The 18,391-nt window shown below is 39.7% G+C and overlaps 1 protein-coding gene across 19 annotated transcripts in view; it reads right to left on the bottom strand.

Moving 5' to 3' along the window:
* LOC120406051 (potassium voltage-gated channel subfamily KQT member 1-like) overlaps window positions 1-18,391 on the bottom strand; it is an 819,762-nt gene that overhangs the window by 633,853 nt on the left and 167,518 nt on the right. For all 19 annotated transcript variants that reach the window (XM_039540307.1, XM_039540238.1, XM_039540231.1 and 16 more), the window contains 5 exons: window positions 13,422-13,562; window positions 6,784-6,894; window positions 4,861-4,956; window positions 3,872-4,000; window positions 678-840 (listed from right to left, as the gene is read on the bottom strand). In XM_039540307.1, the coding sequence (XP_039396241.1) occupies window positions 678-840; window positions 3,872-4,000; window positions 4,861-4,956; window positions 6,784-6,894; window positions 13,422-13,562 (640 nt within the window). The remainder of the gene's footprint in view (window positions 1-677; window positions 841-3,871; window positions 4,001-4,860; window positions 4,957-6,783; window positions 6,895-13,421; window positions 13,563-18,391) is intronic.

Genomic DNA, 18,391 nt, shown 5'->3' with positions numbered 1-18,391 from the left:
CATTAAAAGACTCAAAGGACTGTACAAACACAAGAATCTCTTCACTTAAGACTGAAATCCAGCCATTTCCAGGGTGAAATGCAGCAACTGTTTACAACACAGTACTTCAATGCAGGAAGTGATGAAAAATACTATCTCCAATTCAAACTATCATATCCACCTAGATATAAAATATGTATATGCCACCCCATCATTGTCATATCTGCATGTCATGCTAGCATATAAGATAAGAAAAACAAGTCTCACTTTCTCCCTTCCCAGTTGGTAGGAACTTGATTAAGTTGACAGGGTATATGTGTGTGTTGATAACATACTGAGGGAAAGCGAGGCTCATAGGATGATCTTTGCATTTAGTTCTCATTGTGGAGTGAGGTCTGTGCCAGAAATTTTAAAAGGCAGAACTAAACTGGCATTTTGGATTTTATGTACAGTTTGTTAAACAAAAAGGCAACTCCTTTGGGTCTTTGATAGTCACAATATATGTTAATTTATCTCTAATTTTATTATGTTGTGCCCACATTTCTTTGTCATTTAATGGTCCCTGTTTTCAGATAACTTGCTTCATAAACTATTTTAAAATTGAGTACACAAGGAATGTACCCCTTTGCCAGTTCAGTTCTTTTAACAGTGTCTGTTTAAAAGATTTGCAGCCCTAAACATAAATAAAAGTAAATTACCTCCAGGTTCATCAAGGTAAAAAGCCATGTCTTTTTTGTCTTCTCTTTCATCAATGTGATCGTAAGTAATTTGTGGAATGGATAAGGCAGTCTCTCCAGGATTTATTATTGGTGTTGCGCCATTATCACGCCCAGGTTTTCCTTTTCTTTTGTATCTTCTAGACTGTAGCAATGGAAGTCGGATAATAGCAAAGATATTAATGGCACACAGAGAAAAGAGCAACACACTTGATATTTACTGTATAGTAAATTTGAATTTGATACTACAACCATTACGTTAAGTAAAACAGTAAGGATGAAATTCAGAGCCATGGCCAACAGCAAATTCAAAGCCAGGGCCAAAGCCCTTGGCCAAGGTTGTCAAAACTGACACATTCTGGATGCCCAACTTTAAAACACCTTAAAGAGACCAAACTTCTAGTGAGCAGGCAGTCAATACTCTCTGAAAAGAAGGTCTCTAATTTTTCTCAAATCGGATGCCCCAAACTTGAGTATATAACTAAGGCCCCAAAATTATGTGTTGTGACTATTTAACAGTTGCACAGGCATCAAGGCCTTTTAGAAAGATAGAACAGAGGACTAAGAGCAGAAAAATGCAAGATCTAATGGCTAGATGTCTTCAATAGTCTGAGAAAATTCAGAATTGCTGTATTTTCTCCCCAGAGTATACTGGTGCAGCTAGAGATTTCCCCATTTTCCCTGTCTGTGAATAAGTAAATTAATTAAAAATTAAATTAATATCAAACCTTGATACTATATGATGTGCCAGGCACAGTTCTAAAATGAAATCTAATATTATAATTCAAAATGTGTAAAAATGGAAGTCAATTATTAGAGATAAAGCTTTGGGCATTGTAAACTTTAATAACAGGCTTCACCTTGTGGGCAATCCTGTTAGGAAAGAAAGGGGTTGTGTTCCTATTGATTTCTTTTAGTTTAAGTGCTAAAGTAGCAAGGTTAATGTGTGCAATTAAGCATGCTTATTATATCAAATTAGTGGAATACACCTATGCTGAAAGAGGCCATAAATAAAAGGAATGAAACCAAACAGTGTGTTTATAAGAACACTTTACCAGAGGAATAATCAGAAATAAAACTGATTAATAAAGCACAGACTCAGCTCAGTCATATGTACAGAGGCCCCGCCATTGTTTTTAAAACAAGGAGAACAGAAATGGAAAATTTACACAGTTTGTTCTAGTTTGAGAACAACAGTTACTGAAGTGACTTTGTACTGTGTAATGTACTTTTAAAACGAGTTTAAACAACATCAAAGACTTTGGAGTGACTTTTTATAAATTATGTGACCTCTAAACTGGATGTTTCAGCAGCTAGAAGAGAATTTGATAGAGAAATTACAACTTGGGCAAGCATAACTGCAAAACTGGCCAAGAGACGTGACACAGATTGGCCCCCGGAAAGCTACTCATGGAGACAAGCTGCTGACCAGAGCAAACAGCTGGAGTTCAATGCAGGTCTTAAAATGGTTGTACCAACAGCTATGGCCTAACTTGTCTTTACACAAGCTGGTGTGACAAGCTGTAAGGCAAAAAGAGACTGGAAAATTCCAGGCCCAATTGCAAGATCTCAAAAGCTGATGTCTTGTTCCCTGACTAATTTACGTTGGACATTTCAATTCTTCGGTAAAAGTATGGATCACTATTTGGTTGGTCCATGCCAGCACCTCTAAGAAGAGGCACTAAATTGAACCACCCAGCAGAAATGAAACAGTCTGTCTCCTTCAGTACATTGCTTCCCGAAAGCCAAAGGACCCCTAAAGGGAGAAGACGGACATCATGGGCTGGACACCTGGGAGTCCGCCTGGTGATATCAAGTGCCTATACTGGATAGGCATCTCTAACTGTCTCTTTCTATTTTCCAGCAATTTGCTTTGCTAGGGAACTGAGAAAAGACTATAGTTGTTTCTGTCCTCCTTTCCACCTTTGTATGCAGTGTCAGCTCCTGCTGCGACCAATAACTGAGCGGAAAGCTGATGGCTGGGCAAAGATCTGGTGATAAGTAACACACATACTGTATCCTGGCTGACAACCCAAATCAGTCAGTTGACCACTTCCTGAAACAGTGTACCTAATTAGTAAGGATGTGTACATGCTTGTGTATGTGCTTTAAAGATTGTCATGAAGTGACAGTGTGTGTCTGAGAAGAGCCAGCTCTTCTCATCACGGTCAAATTCACCCCCTACCAAGGGCCTGTACAAAGCCAATAACCACTTTAACCCTCAGCATAAGGGCCAGGGTAGGTTTAAGTGGTACAGAGACATCTTTTCTGGCCCTCTTCACAAGGGTGAGTTTCACCCATTAATGAACAATGCCAGAATCTGTAATTATGGGATTAAATTATAGCAAGGGAAATCCAGGTCTAATAGTGCACTAAAAAAAATAAAAATAAAAAAAAAAAGAGGCAGTGTGATCCAGAGGGAAAGGCACTGGCCTGGGAGTCAAAGGACCTGAATTATTTTTCTTAGCCCTGCCACTAGCTTGTTGTATGAGATTACACGGCCACAGAGCAATGCCATGCCTTGTGCTACTCCTGCCCACTTCTGTCTGAATTCCTCTGTTCAGATTGTATGCTCCTCAAGGCAGGGCCTGTCTCTTACTATGCATTTGCACAGCGCCTCTATCTGCTACTGTAATGAAAATAATAAAATAATAAAATAAAATAATAAATTACACTTGGAAACAACAGAGGCTTTTCAAAGGTCCTCTATAGAGATAAGCACTTTAAACCAATTAATTTAGATATTACAAGCCAAATTGAGAGCACAGGCCCTGCTGCTCCACTGCCTTTCCCTTTTCCAGTCATATATAACTGTTCAGTTGAGTGTAAAATGGATATAAGATGCTACCAGCTCATATAAGATAGCAATGTATGCTTAGTTGAACAGTTATAAATGTCTACATAAGGGACAAGATAATGGAGAATCAGGCCCATAGAAACCAATGGATACATTCAAAACAGAGACATATCTGTCCATCAAGATTGCCTTAAGGACGATTAAGTTGATCTTGACACAATGAAAGGAAATAGATTCCATATCCCATTACAGGTCTCTTCCAACCCAAATGTTTCTACAAATTCCCTGCAACCTCTATACCTCTTTTACCTATATTCTGGTTGTTAACCCAACTAAATTAAAACCAAGATGAAAATAAGTACGGCAAGTTCCTTTTAACCTGTTTTCTCAGACTAGGGCTAGATGGCGCTGGTGTTTTTTTTATACTTTGAGCAGGCGATGTAACATAGATCTTCCATGTTGCTGTAGAACTGTATGATTTCTCCGCTGCATAGCACCGCCATAGAGTCTGTAAAGTAAAAACCAAACATTTTTTCTGTGAACAAATGGGCATTATGTTCTGAAGGAAAGGTAACTATCACCCTGCCAAAAATAAACCTACAGTGTGTTCTTTGATTTATACAAATGTGCTGCAATCGGTTTTCATTGAACCATTATGTGCTGTACAGTATAGCTACATATCAAATAAAATGCAGTCGCTCCCACGAATAACTGTGCTAACAGGTAACCATCACCAAGAGTCATATGTTCCCTTCAGCATGTGGTGTTTTTAAATATGCCGCTCTTAGTATTATCAGTAGAAGTTGTGGCCTAATCTACTACATATGCAGATGAAAATCTGCCCCATAAGAAGAATTACTCTTATAACATTAAGAAACGCTCCAGCTTTACTTTTTTATGCACTGTGCCACATTTTCGTAATTTTGTTCTCAGTTGACAGTCTCTTTACACTATATGAAATGTAATATTGGAGCATTTTCCAAAGTTGGGTGTATGTATCCATACATACATACCCAATTATTTAAGACATACACAGTACTAATGGGAATACTACAAGGTAGATAATAATTACATGAAAATTAAAAATAAATAACAAAGTTGCTTCTTTAATTCAACAAGTGTCTGCACCTGACCAGTGTCTTTCACCTGAGACTCTCAAAGCCCTTTAAAACATTAAACTTCACAACAAGCCTGTAGGATAGGTAATTATCCTCATGTCACAGATCAGTAAACTGAGGAAAAATGATTTAGGGTTTAAAAGACAATCATCAGCAGAGATGGACTAGACCCTAGTAGTCATAACTCCTAGTCCTGTGTCCGCTAAATTATACTCCTCCACCTACTCTGTTTTATTATTCAAGTGTTTACCTGAATTAGAGAAGCTGCAGCTGGGATTTGCCTGTTGAAATGCTTCTGACGTTGTTTCTGTTGTACCTTCAAGGCAAAACCAGAACCCAGAATCCCCTAAAAATAAACCAAATGTGCTTTAAGTCTCTGGTGAAACTTTTTTAAACCAAAATTTAAAGCATGAAATAAAAAAACAACTCCTCCGTTTATATTAATGAGAGAATTTCACCTAAGCTCAGTTACAGTCATGGAGTATCTTAACTCTTAACATTTCCATGAGGACGAAATGTATTTATCCAGTGATGAAATACAGTGTATTTGAGGTATTCTGGGCATCACATGAGTTCACTAACTCTTTTACACAAATCAGGAAATATTCTGTCCCCAAAAAGACTTACAACAACCATACATTCACAGCTAGAATTTATGGGGAACATTATTCAACACAGTAGCTGTAGCCACTTTCACTACATTCTAAAGGCAATTGGCACATGATAGTGAGAGAAAAACAACTGAACTCCAGATGTATTTTACACTTACTATTTCCTTCCCCCACAAATAAACAACTCTTTTCACTTGTCACCTGTGGCAGAACTCAAGGAAACATACATACAATTTTATAGAGTGCAACATTTCTTTTATAATGGGTCTATATTAGGGCAATAAATTATTACAGAGCTATAGCTGTATCCAGTTTCAATTTCTCAGAGGTTACATTAGTTTTTAGTAATGTGGGTTCATACCCTCTGAGTTCTGCTTTGAACAAACCTGCACTGAAACTCAGTCAGAACAGTCAAGTATCACAAAGCTGTAGCCCAGTTTTGCTCAGACTATTAACAAACCTTTAGTAAATACAATGGAATTGGGCTGAGTTGAGTTTCCATCTAGACAAGGAACAGCGTGTCTTCAGGCTTCAGACTGAAAGCTGTACACCATTCTTGTTGCCTGACATTCCTTCTACCTGTTGCTATGTTATGTGTAATGCTAAGTCATTCTAAGGATTTTATTTTCAAAACTTCAACAAAAAAGTCTTCTAGCTTTTTTTTTTTTTAGTTAGTTTGTCCTTACATTCATTCATATTCAATTCGGGGAGCCCAGAAAAAAAAGAAGAAAAAAAAGCCTAGCAATGGTGCTTTGCAGCAGACCTGATTGAGATTCCCAGGTTGCCGAGGTTGTCTCCTCTCAATCTCTCAGTTTTTTAAATCATAAAAGACATGAAGTTAAGGAGATCTGGGCTCTATTCCCAGTTTTGCCACTGGCCTGCCGGTTGGTCTTGGGCAAGTCAATTCACCTAACTGTACCTTAGTACCCCCATGAGGATAATGAATCTTATCTCCTTTATAAAGGGCTTTGAGATCTATGGATGAAAAGGGCTATAGAAAAGCAAGGTATGGTTATATATTTCATTCCCAATATCTAAGGTATGTAAATGGCCATCATCACCACATTATCTGAGCTAGAGTTGACAATTTTGGTTGGACGTATTCCTGGAGGTTCCAGCACAAGACATAATCTTTAATTAAAACATAAATCTTTAATTCCTGGAGACTCCAAAACAATCCTGAGGGTTAGCAACCTTAATCTGAGTGCCTGACAATTTTTAATGTATTTATCCTTGTGACACTCCCATGAGGTAGCAATTATTACACCCATTTTACAGAGTGGGAACTGAGGCACAGAAAAGTGACTTGCCCATGGTCACACAGGAAGTCTATGGCAGAGCAGGAAACTGAACCTGGGTTTCCCAAGACCTAAGCTAAAGCCCACAACAATTGGATCATCCTTCCTTTCATGATGAATATTACAAGTTAAAAGGTGCAATAAACTGATTGGTATATTCTGAGACAAAATAAAAAAAAACATTTTCTTAACAATGGCATCAATTACCAAGTATTTGTATTATTTACACATAGGATTAAATAAGTACTTTGAATTCCCACTCACCGCTGGAAGAGCAAAGAAAGATATAGCAAATACTGAGAAACAGGAGGCTATTGTCTTCCCAATCCATGTCTGTGGTACTTTGTCTCCATAACCAATTGTTGTAACCGTTACCTGCACCATAAACAAAGAAAATATTCACTGCAAAGTTATAAAGTTATTTCAGAAAGTGATGTGAAAGCAGCACAACGTATGACAATCCATTTGGCATAAACACTATACACCCGTGCCTAAAGCTCCAGCTCCTGAAATCATTTGCTTATGTTAGAATCTCGATCTGAATAGCCAGGAGAGGAGTGAGTAATCCCATTCATCTCTTTGCGGCACTGCACTGGGGGGCTCTATCAACACCACCCCAGTAGAGGACTCATAGCAGGAAGCAAGGAGTACAATGATTTCAGCACACCCATCCAAATAGATACACTAGCAGACAGAATATAAGTACAAGGGGACCCCATCCTGTTGCATCTGGCCTGTCTGGGAGAGGAGGCCCTTGCTGCCACCACTCAAAGTGGGATGCAGGCCAGGAGGGGAGGGACACGGCACTCATATCAAGGCATGGAAGAACCAGGCTCCACTCCCGCCTCTGCTCCAAATCAGAGCAGAATTTTTCATCCCGTATCACACCAAAACAGGCAGAGCAGGGACTTGAACCTGACTCTCCCACTGAGCTACAGAGTCAGTCTTTGCTCTCTGTGCTCACTCCGACTGAAAAAACCTTCCTACCAAAAGTTTCATGGAAACAAATACATCTCCGCAAAACCTTTTGGCTTCAACAAAATAACATATTTCACTAAAATTTCATTTTGGCAAACTTTTTTTTAACGACTCTAGTGAGAATACGGCCATTTAGGGCACAGTCGCTGCTATCTGCAGTTATTGTATCCAGTTGAATACTATCAATAATAATAATAATGCATATTTCTTATAAAGCGCTGTTCTTCAGAATCTCAAAGCACTTCACAATCATTAATCTATAGTTTTTAAGGTTTTCCTGAAGAGCCTTATAAACAGTTGGAGAGAATATGCTTCCTTTAGAGCAGTGGTTCCCAAACTTGTTCCACTGCTTGTGCAGGGAAAGCCCCTGGCGGGCCAGGCCAATTTGTTTACCTGCTGTGTCCGCAGGTTCGGCCGTTCGCGGTTCCCACTGGCCGCGGTTCGCTGCTCCAGGCCAATGGGAGCTGCTGGAAGCAGCAACCAGTATGTCCCTCAGCCCGCACCGCTTCCAGCAGCCCCCATTGGCCTGGAGCAGCGAACTGCGGCCACTGGGAGCCACGATCGGCCGAACATGCGGACGCAGCAGGTAAACCAACCGGCCCGGCCCGCCAGGGGCTTTCCTTGCACAAGTGGCGGAACATGTTTGGGAACCACTGCTTTAGAGTAATCTCTCAGGGAAGCACTATAATGAGCTAGGGAGGAGGATTTTTTTTTAAAGGGCTGAAAATACTATTAAACTAAGACTTTCGAGCCTGAAAACTAGACTCACATTTACTTTATAGACTCTTGGCTCCTCATTCCGAACAAAATGCCAGTTGTTTAGCAAACTCAATACTTTAGCATCTTTATTTCCCGGCAACTTTCAACTGTATGCTCACCTCAGCAAGGACCACATCTTCCCATGAGTCAGTACAGCCCCTAGCATAACGGGGCCCTAATAATGATTAGGGCTATTGCTTACTACCCCAAAACAAAAAATAATAATGATAATCACCAACACCACATGTTAACTTCCAAAACGATCAGACCCGGGGAGCAGAGGAAATTAAAGCAATGATTCCTTAATGACCATTCAGCTTCTCAGTGCACCCAGATAATCCTTTAATGTCTTGCTTTTTCTTCTCCCCTTCATTTTCCTATGAAAGGCTCCTTGTTTTGCTGAGTTCTCCAGCACTCAGGAATTAAAAACCAACTGCCATAAGGCTGAACTACTCTAACATTACTGTGGGAGACAGCATGAAAAGCCATAACCACAGAAAAAGGAAGAGATGCTTTTCCATCCCTGCAGCAGACATTTGGCGGACAGATTTCTGCAGGTGTCTGGACACATCTCAGGAAGTTTCTCTATTGCCACTTTAAGAGGATTCTTTCTTGCTGATCTAATTAATACTTGTAAGTATGCAGAATGGATTATAGATAATGTAAATTCTCCGGCTTTCTTAATCCTGTCCAGAATTATTTTGAATGTATTTCTAGTAGATGCCAGTGAATCGCTCAGCATATATTTAATAATTAGCTATTGAAAAAATAAGCTTGTTGTCTAAACCAGATTCACTACATCACATGTCCACTCATATCTTCTGCACATGCTCTAGCTAACTTAGCCTCTGATCCTACAAACACATACACATGCATAGCTTCAAGAGTAGTTTCACTGACAGCAGTAGGACTATTCACATGCTTAAAGCTCTTTCAAGATCAGGGCTTTATGACCAAACATTAAAAATAAAGGGACATTGCTCTGGCTGGGACATGGGTACTTGATATTGGAGATTTGGTGAAATAGCTCAAAAATTGGTATTACAAGCAGAGTATCCTGATGTAAACCATCAATTATTTGACTCAAATTCTACAAGACATAAATTAGCCCTGTTCTCATCAAAAGACACTAAGGTGGGGTCTCAAGAGATAGGAATGGAAATGAGATGTCAACAACTTCTGCCCCAAAAGAGGATTAAAAAATAACTTAAAACAAGCAGGATTAATAATTTTGCCAGACTGATAATCCCTTAGGAAATGTCTTTCCATATATGTTAACAAGGTAATAGTGCTGAAAATGGTTCACATAAGAAGCTACAAGTCTTCGATAGAACTCTGCAATTAAATCTGCCATGCCTGTCAAAAGTAGATGAAACAGCCTTGCATTCAGCTAGAGCGAGTGAACCTGGTTAACATTTAATTCCAAATTCCTTTTATTTTTGTTTTATTTTCCTTTTTCCTCATGTTTAAACCCTTTAGGACTTTTGTATCAAATTCAGCAAGCTTGCACTTTCTACAGTAGGCAAAATATCACACATAATAGACTCTGCGGTTTTAGCAGATACACAAAAAAAACTTTCAAAAGCTGCTACCAAGATTTTTTTTAAATCTTGGATTAGTTTTGAAAAGCAAAAGTGAAATCAAATTTCACTCCCTAATAACTCCACATCTGTGTTTTTGTGTTATAGGAGGTTCTAAAAGAAAAAGAAACTAAGTGATTCACTTTGCCCTGTGTCACTGGTCCCAGCTGTGAACTGCACCTGCACCGTGACTCACTAATGCTGCAGAGGCCTACACGTCTGGAAAGCTTAAACAATTTAAACAGTGTTCTTCCTTCATGTGCCTCACACAGATAAAGACAGAACTGATTTTATCTACCCATTACACAACTCAAGTAGAATTTTACAGAAAAATCCCTGAGCACTTTATGCAATACATAAACACTTTAAAATTAGGTTGAATTCTAAATGTTCCTATCTTAAACAATGGAAAGTGTTTAAAGCAAGCACCAATTAGCCTACATTTTGAACTTATTCATTTCTGTTGAAAATTCTCCCAGTTTTCTTTTATTAACTTATAATCAAGAATATTTGCAAAAATGCTCATCTGAAGAGATCTTTACTGTTTTAAGCCCTGATTCTGCAGCCTTTACTGTGTCAGGCCTGCAGCATCTAGCCCTTAGATTCCAAAATAGTTTCTCGTGTTAGAAAATTGGATTTAATTCTTTAAGCATGTTCCTGCCAGCAGCTAAAAGAGAGGGATGTTTTTGTGTTTACTTCTCACGGAAGGTGTTTATATACCACAGTGACGGGAAACCTGATTAAACCATAGCTAAATACTACAAAATTCACAAGAACACAGATCGACATCCTTTAACAATTACATTGAACAGTCATCCCAATTTGTTAAAGAGAGAGATACGCACACATACACACATTGCCACTAACCTCTTTTGACCACTGGGGGAATTTACAAGCTTCCCAGGAGATCAGAGGAACTAATGCTAACTCTGGTGGGAGCCCTAATGTTGAGATTCCGACAGCTAGACCCTCTTCTAATACCATTTTGATTACATTTACTTTTCATCATATTTAGATGAAATGGTGGTAAAAACTAGCTGCGCAGCCATGTCCCCACTGTTTTGAAAACTAGTTCAACTGAACTGGTGGTAGAACAAGTAGGAATTGATTACTGTTAAAGTTTCCTCAGCATAGGCATGGCTTTTTGTGATGTAAGTCTAAAAAGGCACAGATTTGTTTATCCTTTACTCTTTTGGTTTTTATTCCATATTTTTTCAGCAATCTGTTCTTGTGGAAAGTTTCTTCCTAAGCTTAGAGCTTGTTTTATGCCCAGATGCACAAATGTTAAGTTCCTTCTAAACTTTGTATCATGTATGTCTAACATGATAAAAGGGATTCAACAAATGATTGATTTTGTGGGCCACTGGTTTCCCTGCTAGACTATTTAGTTCTGTCCGGTCATTTCAGGGTGGGGCTTCTTTTGGTCAGGCTTTTTCATTTTTTTGGATCAATTTATTGGATGCTTTGTGTACCCTATAAATTAGTTTAATTCATGATAACCAAATCATTGGAATTAAAGATTTACAACATTTTTTAACTGAGCCATTAAAAAAAGGGTATGCCAAACTTTTATAAAAAATAATTTTAGTAAAGGTTTATACGTCACCCTTCTAACATAAATATTATAAATGTTTATGTATTAGGACTTTCAAGGCCCTTTTTTTTTCCATCCCACAAACTCTTACCAGTCTTTATTTAAAGGATTATTTAGATGCAGGTAAAATATTACTTTGTCACTTAAGGAAGTTTTCCATCTTTTCTTTACAAAGACTTGAACTGCTTATCCCTTTGGTTTTGGATTAAATCAGACTACATTTTCTTTCTCTCTCTCTCTCTCTCACACTCACACTCTCACACACACACACACACACACGTCAAAGCCAGCAAAAGGTTTCGTAAGTGCAAAACCCACCCACATAAGCAAGAGAGAACCTTCTGTAGCATACCTTAGCACTCACCAATCATATTTGGTAGTCTTACAGACATGCTGCACACCTCTGCTATGAACTCCCTTGCACATATGAAGAAACAGTACGAAATACACAACATTCCCTTATTAGCACTACAACAAATACAGCAAATGTAACATCTGTTAAATATATGCACTGTATACTTGTCAATGGGTAGTATGAGGTAGGAATTAAGGTTTTGCTTTACACCGCGGTTTGGGACGAAGGGAGAATAGGCAGTTAAGGGATGTGTAAGGGCTGAATGGGCAAGTGGGGCAGTACTGTGGATATTTGGGAGCTAGTGGCTTTAAGTCTGCCCCCACTAATATCTCCTCATCATAAATATCCTCCGGGTATGTCATTCCCCTCCCTATCACCAGACCTGATTTGTCAACCTCCTCTGGTTTGTCACACTGACACTCCCAGGTCATAAGCCACATGAGATTTGCCAGTGGAGAAAGCTGCCTCAGGAGCACAGGTGGTGTATCAGAGGGTATGTCTTCACTACCAGCCGGATCGGCAGGCAGCAATCGATCCAGCGGGGATCGATTTATCACATCTAGTCTAGACGCAATAAATCGATCCCCAAGCACTCTCCCGTCAACTCCTGTACTCCAGCTTGGCGAGAGGCGCAGACAGAGTTGATGGGGGAGCAGCAGCAGTCGACAGTGAAGACACCGTGGTGAGTAGATTTAAGTACGTTGACTTCAGCTACATTATTCACGTAGCTGAAGTTGCATAACTTAGATCGATCACCCCCCAGTGTAGACCAGGCCAGACTCAGACTGCTGGTGAGCAGAGGAAAGACATTTCCCAGAGATGTGTCACTAATGTGATGAATATGGCTAGAGGAGCATCACCAATACTTGTTCCAATACCACCTCTCTTCACTCCCCACAAAACCATGTATTCGCTTCTCCACCCAGCTGGGCTTTCACACTCCTATACAACTCCCATAACTGCCCATTACCCCCAGCCCCAAACCTTCTTCTCTAGTTCACCATGACTCCTGACTGAGCCCTGCTGGTGAATCTGGGAAGCACTATCAGACATCCAAAACAGCTGATGGATCTGGAGGGCTCCGTCAACTACTCTCAATGGAACTATTCAATGTTATCATATTCCATGTTTTAAAATATGCAGTACACATGACCGACATCCACACATGCTTTGGGGGCTGTCAATACAGTGGCGTTGCTAGAGGTATCTGAATAATGGATTACCCTGGCCTAAATTTCTGAGAGGGCACATTCTTACAGTAATGTTTCTTTTTAGAAAAATCACTGAAAATTAAATTGGGCTCAAAAGAGCATGTAAAATTTCAAGATTAATTTCTCACTCTTTAAAATAAGGATTTAATTCCTACTTTAAGTACAAAATGCAATGCAAACTTTACCAATGGAGTCACTACTTTGCCTTCGTAATATACTTTAGTACTGACATATTTTAGTTCTATTAAGTCTACTTTTAAAAAAAAAAGTAAAATTTTCCTTTTAGATTGCCATTTACAAATCGAAGGCCTGATTTTGAAAATCAATAAATCCTTACTCCGGAAAAAAAACAACCCTATTAACGTCAATGGTCTATCTTGCATGAGAGTGGACAAAGACTAGGCACTTTGCTATAGATGACTTACCACACCCCACCACAGGGCATCAGCATAGCTGGAGAAACCTGTTCTTCCATCTTCATCCACTGCATCCTTCTCAGCAAGATAGACAAAATAGGATGAGAAGATCAGTCCCAAGAATCCAATGTACAGAGTGGTTATGAGTTCCTATCACAAAAGAAAGGAAATAGTATGTAAGGCTTAAGTTACGTACTTTCCAGTTTGAAACCAATAACTTTGTTTGGTTTTACATACTAGCATATTTTTCTGAAAGGCACTATCATGGCAATGCTGTGCAATGGCAATGTTAAAAAGACACAATCAGCATGTTTAGAATGCAAAATGTGCTTCCATAAAAAAATAGATGAATCAGTGAATAGCTTTTTATTTGCTTCAAGACTAAGTCATTGAAGGCCAAATGGTCCCTGACAGTAGATTTAGACAGGTAAAAATAGACATAAGACTTTGCAATGTCATTGGCCAACTTTGATGATATGCCTTTTAAAACTGAAGGTAAATCCTACCATACACTCTTAGAGTATGTGATTTATTTACAGTAAATTTGTTTCTTCTTCACATCCCTCAGCATATTAACAGATATGGGGAGCACAGCATCACCATTCATTTCTGTGCATGGCCTGTTCATCCATTCATGTCCCTGCATACTATGTTCCACCATTTACTCTGTAGTCGGCGTCTAGGCCTGACTTACCTTGGTTGCATTTGTGTTAGTCTCTTTGACATCCTATCATGTCTATGTTCTACAGTGTCCCCACCATTGTAATCTTTTTCCTATTGCAGCCAATCCTGTACCCTGATTTCTTGTCCTACTCTCCTTCTAACTTGATTTATCTTAAGTCATGACTCTTTACATCTGCCATCTTCCAAAGAACCCATCACTACTGCCTCCAGCCTTCTGATGTCTGTTTCATTTAATGCACCTGCTTCCAGACCATAGAGCAGAACGATTATTTGATACATTTTCACTTTGGTACCAAATGTAATGTTTTTATTAGTCCATAATTTCATCAACTGTGCAGCACCTGTTGCTAAAGCACTTCTCCTTTAAACCTCATCTTTGACACAACCATCAGCATTGATCAAGCTTCCTACATAAACATAATATTTGACTTGTTCTACAGTTTGGATTTACAACTATATCATCATCTTGGTATTTATTGTATCTTGGAAAAGAGACGATGGCTAAAATACGTTAGTAGTCTAATGAAATCTACATTATAAAATACCTAAAATTTTCCTTGAATACTCTGTTTATAACTGCAATGTCATATCATTATAGACTTAGACATACACGAATCACTTAGGAGTAACCAACTTGAAAGAAATTAAACTAATTTAAGTTACCCACAAGCACATATAAAATGCTTAGTTCTAAATATATTTTTCAGACTATTTATTCACCCACACAAGGATTTTCCAAGGATGCACATAATTGCCTTCCACCTAAAACTTTTTTTAGTTAACGTTTTAAAAGGGATCTGAGACTTTATCCACATTTACTTTGTGTTGCCTGAGAGACTGGGGGTTAATTCCTGTTTTGTTTTTTGTAATACTTTTTATTTAAGCTTTGCCACCTGCAGGAAGACTGAATAGTAACATTTACTACATGCCTCATCTGTATCTTTCCCCGATTCTTTATTGTTTTCTTCTAGTCACCATTCTGAGCTCCAGAGAATTCTTCTCCTTTATTTTGTGTCCCAAATATTGCAAGAATGTTTTTTTAAAAATAAAACACCAGTCTAACAAAGAACCCCTCTATTTAAAATAGATGTTTCTCTCCCACCATTCTTCTGTCACATCTTACACTAGCATCCAAAGCTAAATGTCAGGGAGAAGAGTTCCTGGAATATCTGGGTTTTATTACCCTACCCTGTAATTTCTTTCAGCTCTCTTCATTTTTTCATTACAGCATCTCTCTGGTGGAAATGGTGAAGCCTTGGAACGCTCCCTGAGACAACTGCTACTTGTAGCATCAGGAGTCAAGACTCTACATACCTGTCCACTGAAACGTCACTGAGATAATCCAGATTCAGTGTACTTAATCAACCTTTGCACAAAACAAAGCGGGTTCCCTTCTCAATAAATTTTCAAGTAATCCATTAGTTCTGATTGTTCCCTCTCTAGTTTCAGTTTTTAGTAGCATCCAGTTTCACCTCTAGGTCCTTTTCTCAGCTCTAGTTGCCTGATGCATTGGTTGAGCGAGGAAGTCAGAGCTGAATCTTCACTAGTTCGTTGTTCCATTGTGGTCAACCTCTCCTCCACCAACTCTGCTGCCTCTTTTTGTACAGCACTTACACTTGGTATGTCTGATCTTATTGCTTTGAACTCTGTTAAGAGTTCCTTTTATATTTGCAGCTCGCATTATTTTCTCTTGGTTTTGGCAGCTTTCTGCGGTATCTTGTCCAAGTCCTTCCTCTTTCAGCAGCGATCATCCATTCATTATGCTAAGATATTGTTTAGTTTGTAGGCATGGGTTACTCTAGCTATGGACAAACTAGGCAGCTTCTCAGGACAGCAGATTTGGCCCAGCTGCCCCTCTATCATGATGGAGGGGTGTTCTGGCCAAATCTGAGTGGCACTGTGACCCCATGCACCAGGTTGCAATTCCAGTCACACAAATTTGACAGCTGGGTCAAATCTGCCATTCTAGGCTTATAAAGAGAGGGGTGGCACACTGACATTTTGCCTAGGGCAGCAGATAGTCTTGAGCTACCTCTATTTGTGGATGTCCATTTAACACTTGGAAAGCCTGAATTCAGTAGGCTATAAAGGTCAAGAAAGCCAATGGAGACGGATGTTCTAGACACCAACTAAGCGTGAAGTTCCTATGCTTCCATCCCCAGGAGATGATATCACTTCCCCCTGAATGAAGGTACCGTATTCGTGCCACTAAAGCTGTCTGGGTCTTGCTTCGAACCAAAGCCCAACTACAAAACATCCAAGCTATTGGTAGATGTCACAAGTCACTGGAACACAGAATCTACTACTTTCTCACTGATTTTGCCTTAGAATGGAGGTCAGAGACCAGACAATAGTTGGAGAGATTTTCTTTGTGAAGTATTGGCTTTAAAAATCAGGCAGGCCAATATGATCTTTAGTGGAGTTGGGCAAGATCTCAGGCTCTCACTGTCATAGAAATGTCACCAGAACTTCTGAGGATATTTCAGCATCAGCATCTCTAAACCGTAGCCCTATTCATCAAAGCCTGAACCCTTGTCAAAACTCAGTCTGGATGCAAACATCACTTCCTCTGATCATCTCTACTGGCCACTCTGAATACATACATACATGTTTAAAAACAAATATTGCAATATAGCAGCGCTATACTAAGAAGATATGTGTAAAATAGACATGAGCGCCAGGTTTGTATAATTTTTGGTGGTGCCCAGAACAGGTCCAAGCTGAGCCATCCCATACATGGGACAGACTGGGGCAAGTGCTCCGGACCCCAGGCTTTGGGGGGCCCCGTGCTTCAGGGGCACACGGGGTCCTGGGCAGCCTGCAGGGTTAGCGGGGGGCCTGGTGCAAGCAGCAGGGGGGAACCCAGCCCTAGCCCACCCTGCTCTGCTCTGCTGGCTCCCAGCATCGCTTGGGGAAGGAGGTGGAAGCTCAAAAGAGCTGGGGGGAGGCTTGGGGAAAGGGGCGGGAAGAGTCAGGGTTGGGGCAGAGCAGGGGTGGGAAGAGGCAAGGCGGGGCGGAGAGGGGTGAGGTGGGCTGGGGCCGGGTCACTTGCTGCTGCTGGTGCCAGGCCCCCCCGCTAACCTTCCAGGTCATCCTGGACCCCGCATCCCCCTGGATGGGATGGCTCTGAAAATATAAGCCCAAACATTGTTGGAGTCGGGCACCATCACATTCCTGAATATTGGTGGCGGCGAACAGGCACCACGGGCCCATATAACTTGCCACCTATGAAGATAGGATATAAAGATGTCAACAAAAGTGAACTAAAGTACATATAAAGAAACAGGATTTGATGGCTTGCATTAATATAGCATCTAACGTCTGAAGTTCCCTGAATGTTTTGCAGAAATCAAGGCTCAGATTATTATCTTTATTTTATAGCTGAAGTAACAGACAGATCCAGACTAACACGGCTACCCCTCCGACACTTAACAGACAGAAGTTAAATAACTTGCCCAATATGAGAAAGTCAAAAGAAGAGCCAGATACACAACTCAAGAGTCCAGGTCTTGCAGTCCTTGCACTTACCACACAGCAAAGCTTACTCTCGTGCTTTTGATTAGGACAGATAACATACTGAGATGCTATTCATCAGGGTCACAAACAAAATTTCTTTTCCTTTTCTCCCCCACAGAAGTCCAACGTTCTATACTTTGCAGTTATGACTTAAATATTTTTTAGTGGGGGGTGGTGTGCAAAGAAAGCCAAAATCACACTTGCATATAGGGTAACATGATAGATCCATATTGAGGAGCTTAAGTCAATACATTATTTTAAACCTGGACACATTTTTAATTATGACAAATTATTCCAAATAATAATACTCAGAATCATCAATTAACCTTCTATTAGAAACACTATGGCAGCTCACAAACCAAGATGAGGGATAAGTGAACCTCTGAGATTAGAGACTCATAAACTGGAGCTTGATAAGTTAACTCAATAGCTTTTCAGTGAGCTGCATGATTTTTTCCAAGTTTTTCCATCACCATATGTGATATTGACTCATGTTCTGTTGCCTTTGGCAAGAAACACTAGTATAAGCTCAACCTGCTGAAAATAGCTGAGTGCCCTGGCCAAATTGGGTTTCAGTGAGCTAATACAGCTATATGTAAAACTAAGACACACATGGTTCAATCTTTAGTAAGCTTTTCTGGGCACAGACAGATCCAAGCGAATCTATTTTCCATGGGACCCAAATAATGTACTTTTTTGCACTTTTCAGGGATTTAGGATCCTATTTTATATTGAAAAAGTACCCAATTCATCAACAACAAGAACAAATAAAAGTCTGT

Source organism: Mauremys reevesii, linkage group 1 (genome assembly GCF_016161935.1).
Source record: "Mauremys reevesii isolate NIE-2019 linkage group 1, ASM1616193v1, whole genome shotgun sequence".
NCBI lineage: Eukaryota > Metazoa > Chordata > Testudines > Geoemydidae > Mauremys > Mauremys reevesii.
Note: the sequence above shows the minus strand (reverse complement) of the source record. Positions and strands in the feature narration are given on the sequence as shown.